This window comes from Triturus cristatus, chromosome 8 (assembly GCF_964204655.1).
Source record: "Triturus cristatus chromosome 8, aTriCri1.1, whole genome shotgun sequence".
Taxonomy (NCBI): domain Eukaryota; kingdom Metazoa; phylum Chordata; class Amphibia; order Caudata; family Salamandridae; genus Triturus; species Triturus cristatus.
In genome coordinates, this window is record NC_140591.1 from 975,253,342 (window position 1) to 975,266,707 (window position 13,366).

Below are 13,366 nucleotides of genomic sequence, written 5' to 3' on the forward strand. Positions count from 1 at the left end.
TTTTATACGGAAATGGTCAATTAATAATGTCAGTACTGTGGTAGAACATCTGATCTGATATTGCATTATTTAGGTACCTCATGAAAAATAGAAATATGACAGAAAAAAGAAAAGTTACCTATAGTTCTTACAGATTGCTTATCTGGTACATTATCCACTGTACAATCTATACATCAGATCGCTCAACACTGATGCAAGGTTAGATCCAAAAGCACTTTGCAATACATACCGTCTCTTTCATCTGAATCTGATTGATCTTGATCCTAAACAACTTATGCTTGAAGTCATTATTAATGACAAACTTGTCCTCATCTTCCACATCTTTGCTTTTTGGATGCTTTATCAACACACGTGCTTTTCCACAGGCCAGTGACTGCAAAGTTCTCCGTAATTCACCATCCTCTAAACACAAAGAAATGTGACGTTCGGGGGCGATCTTAGAATACCATGGCAATTAACCTGTGCATTTTAACAACATAACCTTTCTGTATACAATTGTATTTTCAGGAATTTGATCACTTAATACACCAAAAACTGCAAGGTGAATCTAGATAGAGGGTAAATAAAAAACACAATGGTTTACTTCGTAAATCTCAGTCTCACCACAAAGCATTTGGCTCTGGTATAACCATCAGTATAACTCGGAACTGTGCAATGAAACAAGAACACTTTCAAGTAGACTAAGCATAATCTATGAAGGTTCTGTGGATGGCCACAGACTCATCAATATTGATTCACAGTTGTGTTGCTAATAGCAGCCACTCCCTCCCACTTTGTCACAATTGCTTCTCCCCCTAAGTAGGACCACTTAAAGAGGACTGAAGCCCAGGGGGAGCAATTGTTTATTTTCAAAGAATCAAGAACAGTGGTACATCAAAGAATACATATAAACTGATTGCACCAATTAACCTGGTACAGATTATGCTTTTTTTCTCCAGATGTCGCGCTTTCCTGCCATAGGTCAAAAAATAAGAGCATATTAAATCATATTATACCACTGCAACAATGTTTAACTCATCAATCCCCAACCACCATTTGCCCATTAGTACAAATCACGGATCACAGTAGATCTTCATACCATGCAATGTCCAAGGACTTGACAAGGTAGATGATTCTCTTTACAGTCTATGAGAGGTTTCCAAATGACTGTCTCTCATTTCTTAACTCATAATACAACATTCCCATTGCTACCATTAGCCACAGTTTTTGGACCAATCCATAATTAGAAGAGAACAATTCTTCCAGTTAGGTATACTTTGCCGCCAGTAACGTGTCTCAAGGGCCCAATCACTGCTTAACATGCCTTCCCGTTCCCTTGGACATACCTTAGCAGAATAAAGTTTGAAACATTTGGTAAATGGCATGACTGAGTCCCTTTAGTATGACTCAACAATTTCTTCCAATATATTAGCAAAACCGGGCATAACCACAAAATATGCATTTAAGCCTACTTCCACTCCATTGTCTCCAGCATTTATCCCTTGGGGTGCATTTTCTTTAATATTTATGGCGTACATTTTATCTTTTGAACAAAAATGTTTAACATTTATGAAATGACAATAGTTCAATTTATTTTTAATTTGTCAACATAAAAATGTATTATTTGGAAACATGAAACTAAGTTTACTATTCTGCACCGAGATATGGTTATGTGACCAAGACAGACTGAAATTTTTCTAAGGGCTAGCTTACACCCAAGCTTCTGAAAAGAGGGAACGCTGGCTTTCACGTATTAGCATCCACTTAATTAAGCACATAGGTGCTATGCTTCACACCCCAGTGCTCAATTTGGGAACAAATAAAAGCAGGGGCCCAAACGTTTTCTTACGAGCTGCCGAATACCAAAGCAGCCTAGTTTTGATTACAGGTCCGGCCTCTTTTACTATACCACCCTCAACTATTCACTCTTGCATGCTCCTTTATAAACCTACTTTTCTCGGTCACTTTTTTCGGTTAAATTCAGCTGAAGAAAAGTAAGTCCTAAAGCTCCAAAAATAGTGCTTGTGCCCACTATCTATAGCCACCTGCACAAAAATGAACACTCTTCACTCTTTTGCATATGGAAAATTGAACTGGGGATCTGGCCAGGCAGATTATGATAGCCCTAGACAGATTATTTATTCTCTTGTGGTACTAGAATAAAATCCGGAAATCGTGACCTAACAGGCGAATGGGCAGCCGTGCACGTATACACTTTATCACAGTGATGTCTGAACAGCTGGCAGTGGTCTGTGGCTTGGCTGCATCTTTAAATATAAAAACAAAACTAATGCCAATTTGCATGCTTGAACACGATTCTGTTTTGTTTTAATGAATGGAAAAATTACCAACTTCAGCTTCTAACAAAGAAAAAAACATGACAAAACCAAGTTCACGCAAATTTCACTTTGCGTTTCTTTTTCTAATCTGTCGAAAACAAATCTGAAACATTCAACTTAAACACAGAAAATGTTAACTTATTAGGCAGACACCAAAAGCACCCTTATATTGCCCCACTCTCAACCTCTTCCACAGGGATCAATTGCTGTCTTTCTCGGGGCTGCAACTTACTACATACATGATTTCAAAACCAAAGGAAATCTCTCTGAATCCACTCTCCCCTATCTGCACACACTCTTTACCACCTCCTCTCTTTTGTGTTATATCTGTGCCTACTTTGGCTGAGTCAATGCGCTGCATACATAAATAGAAACATAACACCAGTTTGACTTTAGTAACTCCATTTTAGTTTTGTATCTTTAGAACGTTTAAAAAGTTTCAAAATTAGGATTCGGTACTAATATTTGTGCTTCTGTCACAATTTTGAGCCGTTCCTTGATCTTTGTAACTTGCCTTTTTAAAAGGATTTGTTACCCCGTCCTTTTTAAGTCTCATCTGAGGCAGTGCATGCATGCGCTGTCGATTGCGAGACATTTTGTTTACTTACAGGGGGTTAGAGCCCACCCATTACTTCTCAATGATTGGCTTCATCGTAACTCTAATTTCCTTGCTTCTCTTTGGTCAGTGCATGCCTGCTTTGCTAAATATTTGTGTTTGTCCCTTCACAGGAGAATGGCCCAATGACTCCTTCCTTGCTCCATCTCCTTCTACTGCTTGTGCTTTCAGAGTACTTTTTTCTTTTACTTGCAGCACTCCGTAAGAGTGCATATGTTTGCAGACCGTCTCCCCGCCCACCGTCCTGCTGCACATTGTTGTACCTCCTGCCCCCCGCAATGCTGCTTAGCCCGTCCCTCCCTGCTTTATTGTGTGCCACGTTCCTCCCATCCTGCATTGTTGCTTGTCCCATCCCCTGCCCCCTTCGCGATGATTGTCCCATCCCCCCAGCGAGTTTATTCCCGCAGAAATATGTAGGGATGAGTACAGAACATTCTAGTTGTATTACAACTGTAGGGAAGGGCTATGCAAGCAGGCTGGCAACCTGTAGCTGTATATATGTCCTGAATGGCTGAGAGACTAATGAGCAGGACAATATTAGGGTTAGTTTAACTGGAGATGGGGGCATAATCATAAAAAAAACCATTACTATGAATACCAAACGAATAAATGAAAACAAATATTTGTTTTGTGTACTAAAAAATAAAGAATGCCGAAGCTATCTAAAATGTTCAATATTTAATTTAAAAAAAAATGTGTTAATTAAAAATAACAAGGGTAAGGAATGATAAGTAGAGGCAGTTGTTGAGGTATAGTTAAGTTGAGTGTTCCAGCCATTATAGTGGCACATCTCATCCTAAGGACAAGAGAGATGCTCAATGGCAAACATTTATAATGAATCCTCCTGACGAGGCTACACTGATTAGGCGAAGAAGGAAGAAATACATTAAAAATGAAAGAGTTCTTACTCCAGTCACAAATGAGTTTGATAAATGCAATGAATAATCAAATGATGCCAAGTACTCTAATTGACTCGATCGCTATCACTGGCATTAAACTGAGTGGGTTTTCCTGGCTAGGTAAATGTGTAGATTATAACCTCCATACGCCAGGTACAACCATCAGTGTTCTTCCCAGTCAGAGGTTTTGTGCATATCAAAATATAATGACTTTCAACATCCAACTAGGTAATATGTCCCAAGAGGTGGCGGAGTGCTGAGTTTGAAGAACATCTCCATTCGCGATAGTGGGCAATCTTTTGTACCTTTTGGGTTATCAACATCAAATCTTTTCACCTGACAAAATGTTGCAATAACATGTTTACCCTTTCCTTAAAGGCCCAAGAATTGACTTTGTTTGCAAGCTGTACCTACGGCATAAGCGCACATGCATCAATGTTACCAATCTGCTGGTCGTGGTATACAGGAGTTAATTAAGTGGGGGTGGAGCACACATGCTCAGTTCGTAATCCCAGATGCAATGGCTTGATTAGGTCTGTCACCTCCTATGTGGTGTGCGGGCCATGGGAATACCACGCTGGTGATGAAGTGGGTGACATGTATCTGTCACTTCATCTGCATGCACAGGTGCTGGAGAGCAAACTGGGCCATGATGCTATGGTACTGAGAGCTGATGCGTTGGGGGTTCAAGAGCCAGACCCACCCACTCCACTGAGCATGTAAAGAAGCGCTGCAGCTGATAGCACTGTTCATGCTATTCGTAGCCCTCACTTAAGGAGGTATCAAATCAGCTATCAGTAAGGAGGTGTTTCTGAACCAATTCTCTGAATCTATTATTAAAAGTTAAATTGGGATTCCCCAACGATACTTGCCCTCTGAGTATTTACAAAAAAGGTCTTCTCTCATTCCCCTGATATAGACATTTCTCTCCTCAACCACTCCTTTAGCCAAGGTATGGTACCAAACATCTTCAAAGAGGCTATAGCGGTTCTGCTCCAAAAGAAAATGGGCGTGGACCCATTGATTTTGAAGAACTATCAGCCAATCTATCTCCTTGTTACCGTTCCGGGCCAAAGTGCTGGAGGCTCATGTTGCCAGTCACCTCTGTTCCTTTTTAGAGGAATTTAATTTCCTTGACCCCCATCAGGCAGGGCTTTGGACAGCTCATTCGCCTGAAGCAGTCATTCTCTCAGTCATAGCTGATATGCAGGAAGATGCTGACAGAGGCATTACCCAGGCGTCAGCCCCTCTTGATCTGTCTGCGGCCTTCAACCCAGTCGACCATGAGCTCTTGATCAGCCATGTCAGGGTCGCAGGCCTACAGAACTTAGCCTTAGCTGATTTCATTACAAGACCGGAGGCTGACATTATGCAGTAACTTTTATTTGCTGCCTAGACATGCAGCCCTTTAAAGTGTAACCAGTACATCATAAATAAAAACATTCCAAGTAACATAACAAAGCACCATAGCAACCAGCTACCTTCCTCTTTTATTCGCTGCTCATGAACAGATAAGTACAACTTCTTCTTAGCTCCTATGATTTTCATGTTATAGACTATTTATGCCTTTTTTTTTTTTTTAACACTTTTGGCATTTATATCTCTATTTATATAATAACATAATCTTAGAGTAGTTTTTTAGTTGTATGTGTTATAATTTTTGTGACTGTTTCTTGGTTTTAATTCATTTATTTGGCTTAATTAGATCGAGTCCCTTACAGGTAAGTCTTTATACCTCCTTAGGATCCCCTTCCAATTTATGGTTGGGCCCTTTCGCACTAGTTCCCTTTTTTAGCTCTTGCGCGCGTAAATTCACACATGTAATGTTTTCTTTATCGAACAAGTAAGTTATGACTCTCTTTACAAAGAACGTGATTAATATATACCGAACTGAAGCTCCGACATACCCGAAGCTTCAGCCAGTCGGAATCCCCGCCGTTTAACTTCAAATGTGGGAAGCGGGATATAAGCCTCCTTCGCTCGAGGCAAGAACATTGCCAGTCCTTTCCTCGCTGTTAAGCTTCAAACGCGGGATGCAGGATAAAAGCCTCCTTTCCCTTCCGGATCGGGACCTCTACAGGAGACCCGCCCGGCAAAAATTGGGAGAAAAATGTGACCCTCGGAGCACAATACATGCTCTGAGGGCCCGATCCTGACTGGCGCTGTTGCGTTTCCATCGAGACGCACAGCGCGAACCCAACGGACCAAGTCAGCTGTTTTCCCTCGGATCACCGGCTTCTCATTACTAAATACCAGTAACAAGTCCATTTAAAAAAAAAAAAGGGAGTAATTTATTTATACTTAAAGATGTCTCAAAGTGAGTCTTAGACCAATGCCTCTTTTGAAACTCCACTCACCGAAAATTCACTAATGAACCTCTTTGAGAGGCAATTAAAAACGTCTTTAAAGGAAGCTGAGGAGGCAGCACTCATTAAAAGAAAGAGAATTATTCCTGAGGATGACGCATCACTTTCTTCTGGTGAGGAGGATCCACTCCCCAGTAAAAGCGGTAAGGCCCTAAAAAAGACAACACATATTGGACCTCAGGGTAGCCTACGCGCTACAAAGGATAGGATTTTATCGATTGGTAGCCGTGCGCTACAAATGACCTGGGTGTCCCGAGCGGCACAAAAAGAACGAGCGACCCTAATGGCGCAAAAGCATGGGTGTCCCGGCACAAAGAGACCGGGTGCCCTTAGCGGCACATTAGACCTCATCGAAGATGACGATGATTACCTGTCCCCAATTGATATTGACGATGAGGCCAATGAATATTTCTTCGACCCCAAAGAAAAATTCGATGATGACCTCCTTGATGAGGATTTAGCACAATCTTCTAACAATTCAAACTCTATTAAAGACCCATCAGGGTCTGAGATGTTTAATCCCTCCAAGATTACCCATCCTAGAGGTTCCGACTGGTGGCCTTTAGATCATGTGGCAAAATTTATTACGGCTTGGATTTGAAAACCACTCAAACGAGATTCTCGTAACCTCATGAGGTCCGAGTGTCCAAGACATTTTTTTAGACAACAAAGCCGGTATGACCCCTAACCTCGACCCCGAACTACTCACCTTCCTATTTAAAACCTGGAGAGACCCTCGCAACTACTTGACATTCTTGGCCCTCTTGCTAGAATCCTGGATTTAGCCGAGGAATCCTCCATGAACGGTGTTCCGGTAGATACCGAACTCCTTCGTGGTTGAAGCCAACGAGCAATCTGCCTCCTCGGGAACGCAAATGCCAACCTGACCTCCGAGAGACGTAGAGCCATCCTTATGCGCATGAATCCCGAATTGGGGGATCTAGCAAACAAAGACATCCAAGGAGACCCAAATGGCCTTCTCTTTGAAGAGACCGTTATAAAATCCCTAGGTAAATACGTCTCGACATTCTCAGCCTTTAACAAGGCACAGTACAACATGAGGAGAATGTTCGGAGGAAGAATTCTTGGAAGGGCTGACAGGGGAGGACCGGCTGCCAGCCGTGGTTTCAACAGGTCCTCATACCAAAATCAACGCGGTTATTCGAGATTCTACCGGGTAAACAATCATTTCTACCCCCAGAGAGGCCGCAACAATCGAACACGAGGCGGAAACAGCCGAGGAGGAAGATTTCAAGGACAACAAGGTAAGATCTTCTCTTCCTGGTTCTTCCCCCACAAAGGTAGGGGGAAGACTTTCTCTTTTCAGACACAATTAGTGATCCATAACAAACGATGCCTGGGTCCTACAGACAGTAAAAGGTTTTAGAATAGAGTTTATCACTACTCCATACCAGACCAAACAACCCAGGGAACTTACCCTAGATCAAGAACAATCCGAATTGGTAGACGCGGAGCTGAACCAAATGCTAGCCAAAGGAGCGATTCTTATCGTCTCCAACACCGGTCCAGGGTTTGTGAGCACAATCTTTCTTGTGAAAAAGAAAGAGAAGGGTTGGCGTCCCGTTATAAATCTAAAGGATTTGAATTGCTTCCTCGTATACAGACACTTCAAAATGGAAGGGATTCATCTTCTGATATATATCCTCCAAGAGAAGGACTGGCTCATAAAACTAGACCTGAAGGATGCTTACTTTACAATTCCCATGGATCCAGACTCTCAGAAATACCTAAGATTTGTATGGAAAAATATAACCTATCAATTTCAATGTCTTCCGTTCGGACTATCCTCAGCTCCTTGGTGTTTCACCAAGATCCTGAGACCAGTGGTCTCCTCCCTGAGGAGAAGAGGAGTTTGGCTTATTATTTACTTAGCCAACATCTTACTGATGTCCCAAAGCAAGGAGGAATTACTGATTCACATGAAATGGACTGTAGATCTCCTAGAGAGCCTGGGTTTCATCATCAATGTAGAGAAATCAATTATAACCCATTCTCAGAACCTGGAGTTCCTAGGTTTCCAGGTGAACACACCTTTAGCTCAGTTACAACTTCCCTAGAAGAAATTATCAAAGATAAAGGAAGTTTCTTTTGTCCTATCCAAGGACTCAGTCAGCCTGAGAGAACTTGCAAGAATAGTAGGTCTTTTATCTTCCTCCATTCAGGCTATTTCACCGGGACCCTTACACTACAGGGCCTTACAGAGACTAAAATCTTCGGGTCTGAATAAAGGTCTTTGGTATTCAGACATTGTTCCCCTGTCCCTGGAAGCTCATGAGGATCTCCTATGGTGGCGCAACAACTTAGGCAGTTGGAATGGAAAAGCAATTTTCGGGAACACGCCAGACCACACAGTGGAATCCGACGCGAGCAACCTAGGCTGGGGTGCCAGACTAGGGAAGTTATAAACCGGGGGGAAATGGTCCCAAAAGGAACTCTCCTTACATATAAATTGCCTGGAAATGTTAGCCAGCCTGAACGCCCTAATGAGCTTCAAGTCAGTCCTGAAAAACAGTGTAGTTCTTATCAAATTAGACAACTTTACACCCGTATCCTACATCAACCGCTTAGGGGGAGCAAGGTCAAAGCTTCTAGCAGATCTAGCCAAGAAGATTGGGTATTTCTGCTGGAATCAAAAAATAATCCTGAGAGCAGAATTCATCCCAGGTCATCTAAACACAATAGCAGATTGGAACTCAAGGTTCCTAAAAGACTCGAGCGACTGGAAACTGAACCCTTTAGTCTTCCAGAGAATTCAAAATCTTTGGGGCCCTTTCGAGATAGATCTTTTTGCAGGCAGGCTGACTTTCCAAATAGATCGCTTTTTCAGCTGGAGACCAGACCCTCAAACAATTGCAGTGGACGCTCTTCTCCAACAATGAGACATTCACAATTGTTATGCCTTCCCTCCTTTCGCACTAATCCAGAGAGTTCTCTTTAAAGTTCGAATGGAGCGTTGCCGCATTGTTCTAATTACTCCCTTTTGGAGCTCTCAAATATGGTTCCCAAGCGTGATGGAGTTAGCGATAGAGATTCCACGCTTTATCCCAGGGAGAGGTACACCCTCTTTTCTAAGAAGAAAAAATTAACCTTCTTGCCTGGAAGATTTCAGGGGTTCAAGAAGATATTCAGGCCTTTCGGGAGAGGCTAATAACCTTTTGGATGAATCTTGGGCTCCAGGAACAAGGAGAAGATACACCGGGGCATGGAAAAAATGGTGTAGTTGAAGTAGCAAACTACTTAGCAGATCTTTTTAAATCAGGTCTTTGCTATAGAACTGTTAATTGTTACAGATCTGCAATTTATGCAGGGCATTCCTTGTTGAATTAATTCTCTATCGGTACTGACCCCTTAATACGTAGAGTGATGAAAGTAATAAGATTCCAAAGTCCACCTAAGGCCAAATATGATTCATTATAGAACGTGAATCTTGTCTTTGAGCTTTTTTTCTTGGCCTAGTAATTCTTCTCTTTCAAGAAAACACCTTTCCATTAAGTTAGCTACCTTACTTTGCCTTATTTCTTTCAGACGGGTGTCTGATGTTAAAGCCTTGGAAATATCTAATAGAATTTATTCTCCTGATGGTGTATTATTTGAAATTTGGAAAAGAACCAAAACCATGTCTGAGAATATTTTCTGTATACAATAAAGGACCTGTTCCCATAGTGAGCATTCGATTCATATAGCCATTGTAGTTGTCATATAATTTTAGACAAACTATAGAGCAAGTGTTTCAATATCATCAATGCTGCTTCAAGGTATGACTCACTAATTCAAAGAAAAGAAGGAGTATTCAAACGAGATAGGAAAAAGCTGTCTTTTTATCCAACAATAGTAATATCTAAAACCACCCTCGTGTGGAAAAAGTGTAGGAAAGGAGTGATGGCGCCTCACGGTAGCAACACCATAGAGGATAAAGCAGGAAGGTACTCGCCTGCTACCTCAAGATCTCATCATCAGCTGCCACCACTCCGTAGAAAGGAAATGTGTGTGGGAAGGTGTAGACAAGAGAATGGGTAGTGATCCAACACGTAAAGGTTGCTAGGGTGTATGCGACAAAAGAAAGAAAAGTAGTGCAGAGAACCGTGCACCGTAATAAACCCCACAGTGTATGTACACAGATTTGAGTTGGTTCACACTAGCTTTCTACTTTTTATTCTGTGCTGTGTGACCACTCATGTATAAAAATGCCGACATGTTTCATTGCCAATTGGAAAAACTCACGGCAACTTCTTCAGGGCGTGGGGTATTGTCATTTCACCCTTTAGCCTTGCTTGATCAGTTAAAAACAGTTCGGGATGTCGCCCATCGTGGGCATACCTTTACCCTCGGGCTTGTGTATGTATAACAGCGGTCGCTTGTTCAGGGCTCATCCCCTCGACTCCTGTCATGAGTCGATATTCTGTCCGTGTCTGGCATTCACTCAGCACTTCTACCATTTCTTTTTTGACTTTCCCAAACTTTATGTGGCAAGTTGCATGAAGGTATATGAGCAAAAAATGAGTGTTTTTAGACCCATGAATGAAAACCAGTTATTGATTTCCTTTGTTAAACCCTACAAGGCAGTCTCTTCTGTTCTATCTCCAGATGGGTAAGAATGGTTATGCTGAAAGCAGGGATAGACATATCCAAATGTGGTGCTCATTCTTCCCGTGGGCCTATGGCCAGCAAGGTTTTCTGGGGTGGAGGTTCACTTTCGGATATCCTTAAAGCAGCAGACTGGTCTAATGCTTCCACTTTTGTTAAATGTTATCTGAAGCCTATAGAATATGTAAGCAATGTCGCATTGCAAAGCTTTAAACTTGCATAATGTAGCCTCCGGTCTTGTAATGAAATGACGATTCTCCAATTATCATACAGAGAGAATCTTGATTTCATTAAAGACAACGGAGGCTGACATTATCCCTCCCACCACTCCCTGGTGGATGTATGATCTAATGTTCTTTGATGATTCTTTTTTGTACTTGTTTTAACATATGTGAAAAATTGTTCTACCAGTATTCTTTTCCTTTTCAGACTCCACTTCTTTGTAAATTCAGAACGTCGTTTAACATGGAAGAAGTTGTCCTAACGTTTCGCAGCTCTAAGAGGAACATAGCTGGTTGCTATGGTGCTTTGTTATGTTACTTGGAATGTTTTTATTTATGATGTAATGGTTACACTTGAAAGGGGTGCATGTCTAGGCAGCAAATAAAAGTTACTGCATAATGTCAGCCTCCGTTGTCTTTAATGAAATCAAGATTCTCTCTGTATGATAATTGGAGAATCGTAATTCCTTTTTAAAGGACAGCTCACAATCTGTACAGCTATCCCCCTTTAATTCTCCCAAGGTCCGTTTTACCTGTGGAGTACCTCAAGGATTTTCTTTGTCCCCCCATCTTTTTAATCTGTATATTCTTCCACTGGTGCACTCCTTAAAAGAGATGCAAGTCAGAGTGCACAACTTTGCGGACGATCTGCAGCTGTTTACCATTGACCAGTCCCTGGAATCTATGGATAATAATAATAATAATCCACATTTGTAAAGCGCGAACAATCCCCCGTAAGGGTCTCTAGGTGCTGGGGGCCGTCGAGAAGATTAAGCAAGCTATTGCCCAGAGTCACATGGTGCTGGGCTAATCTGCCGCCGGCTCCAGGATCGAACCTTGATCCCCAGATTCCGGAGTCAGTACCCTCCAAAATACCATGCTGTACATTCGAGATTGGATGAGTAGTAATCACCTTAAACTCAACTCTGATAAAAACAGAGATTGTCATTACTCACAATAAGGTTGACTTGTGGAACTGTTCCTTTTGGCCCCCACGATAGGTGCCCTCCCTCCCCCTCACCGCCCTAGCCGTGGAACTTTGTAAAGAGTCTTGGAGTCCTCATCGACAAGAATCTATACATAAAACCTGAACTTGCAGAAGTCACGTCCTCCTGTTAAATACAACTACAAAAATGATTAGCAAATTCCTTCATCTGATGACTTGTTCCATGTCATTTTGGCTTTAGTCATTTCTAGATTAGACTATGCCAACCTCTGCCTCCCTAAAGGTCTAAACCATACTAATTAGGCTTATTTTTAAACAGCCTAGGCATTGCCATATCACCCTCTTGTTGAGAATGTTTCACTGCCTTCCGGTAGAACATCGTTCTATTTTTAAAATGGGCTTCATTATTTTAATTCTCTTCATGGCAAAAGACCTGCTTTCATATCATCAAGAATCAAAAAATACTCCCTTAATCGCAACTTAAGGTTCTCTCATAAAAACCTCCTCACAACCCCCTCATTTAAAAAGAAAAAAGACGAGATTGGGAGGTTCCAGATTTTCAGTTCTTGCCCCACGCAGCTGGAACCCCCACTTAATTGAGATCTACACCCAACTATATGAGCTTCCAGATACTCTTGGCTCTTTAGACAAGTGTAACACTAAGTTCGCAGTTCTGTTACCCAGTGCCAACAAACCTGACCAGTGACAGAGCGCTATATAAAGCCCTGAAACATAACATATCAATGAGGTCTATTTGTCAGATATAATGAATGACGGGTGTGTCAGCGACTAATTGACGTGCATCCACAGTGCGCTTTTGCTCACACAGCGATCATCTTTACTGCCATTGTGAATTGATGTAATACATTTTGCTTAGATAAGTGCTGGTGCTTAAAATTTCACAGGAGGACAGGGAAAATGGATTAAATGAGGATGAAAGAAAAGTAAGGCTGGAGAAGGAAGATCTAGAGAGGGCAATTCAGTGCCTGCAAGACAAAATTCCCAGAAGTGTGGATGGTGGAGGATGAATGTCAAGGAGAGAACAGTAACCAAGCAGCAGACACTGAACCAGCAGCACTCAAAAGCAGTGATGCGGCTGCCACTCATATTCAGCTTTCGCAACGTGTTGTTGGGGCTGCAAACCTGCTCCCTTCATTCAGCAAGCTTTCTGTCCCTGCTACTGTCACCCACAGAGGGCGCATTTGAATTGGATGCTTAATTACTTCAGCACTATAGGAGAACCAGAGTAATCCATGATCCACCAACTACTTCAATATATCTTCAAGTTGTTTAACAAACTCTCGAACACCGGTGATGACATTGATAATGATGCAGTGGCTGCTTCAGATGCTTATTTTAACCCACAGCTCAAACAGGGTTATGAACAGATTATGC

General features: G+C 41.9%; 1 protein-coding gene across 1 annotated transcript in view; it reads right to left on the reverse strand.

The window, feature by feature from the left end:
• Window positions 1-13,366, reverse strand: part of CUL4A (cullin 4A) — a 408,579-nt gene that overhangs the window by 45,037 nt on the left and 350,176 nt on the right. The window contains exon 18 of the mRNA XM_085622501.1: window positions 230-402. Coding sequence (XP_085478627.1) covers window positions 230-402 — 173 coding nt within the window. The remainder of the gene's footprint in view (window positions 1-229; window positions 403-13,366) is intronic.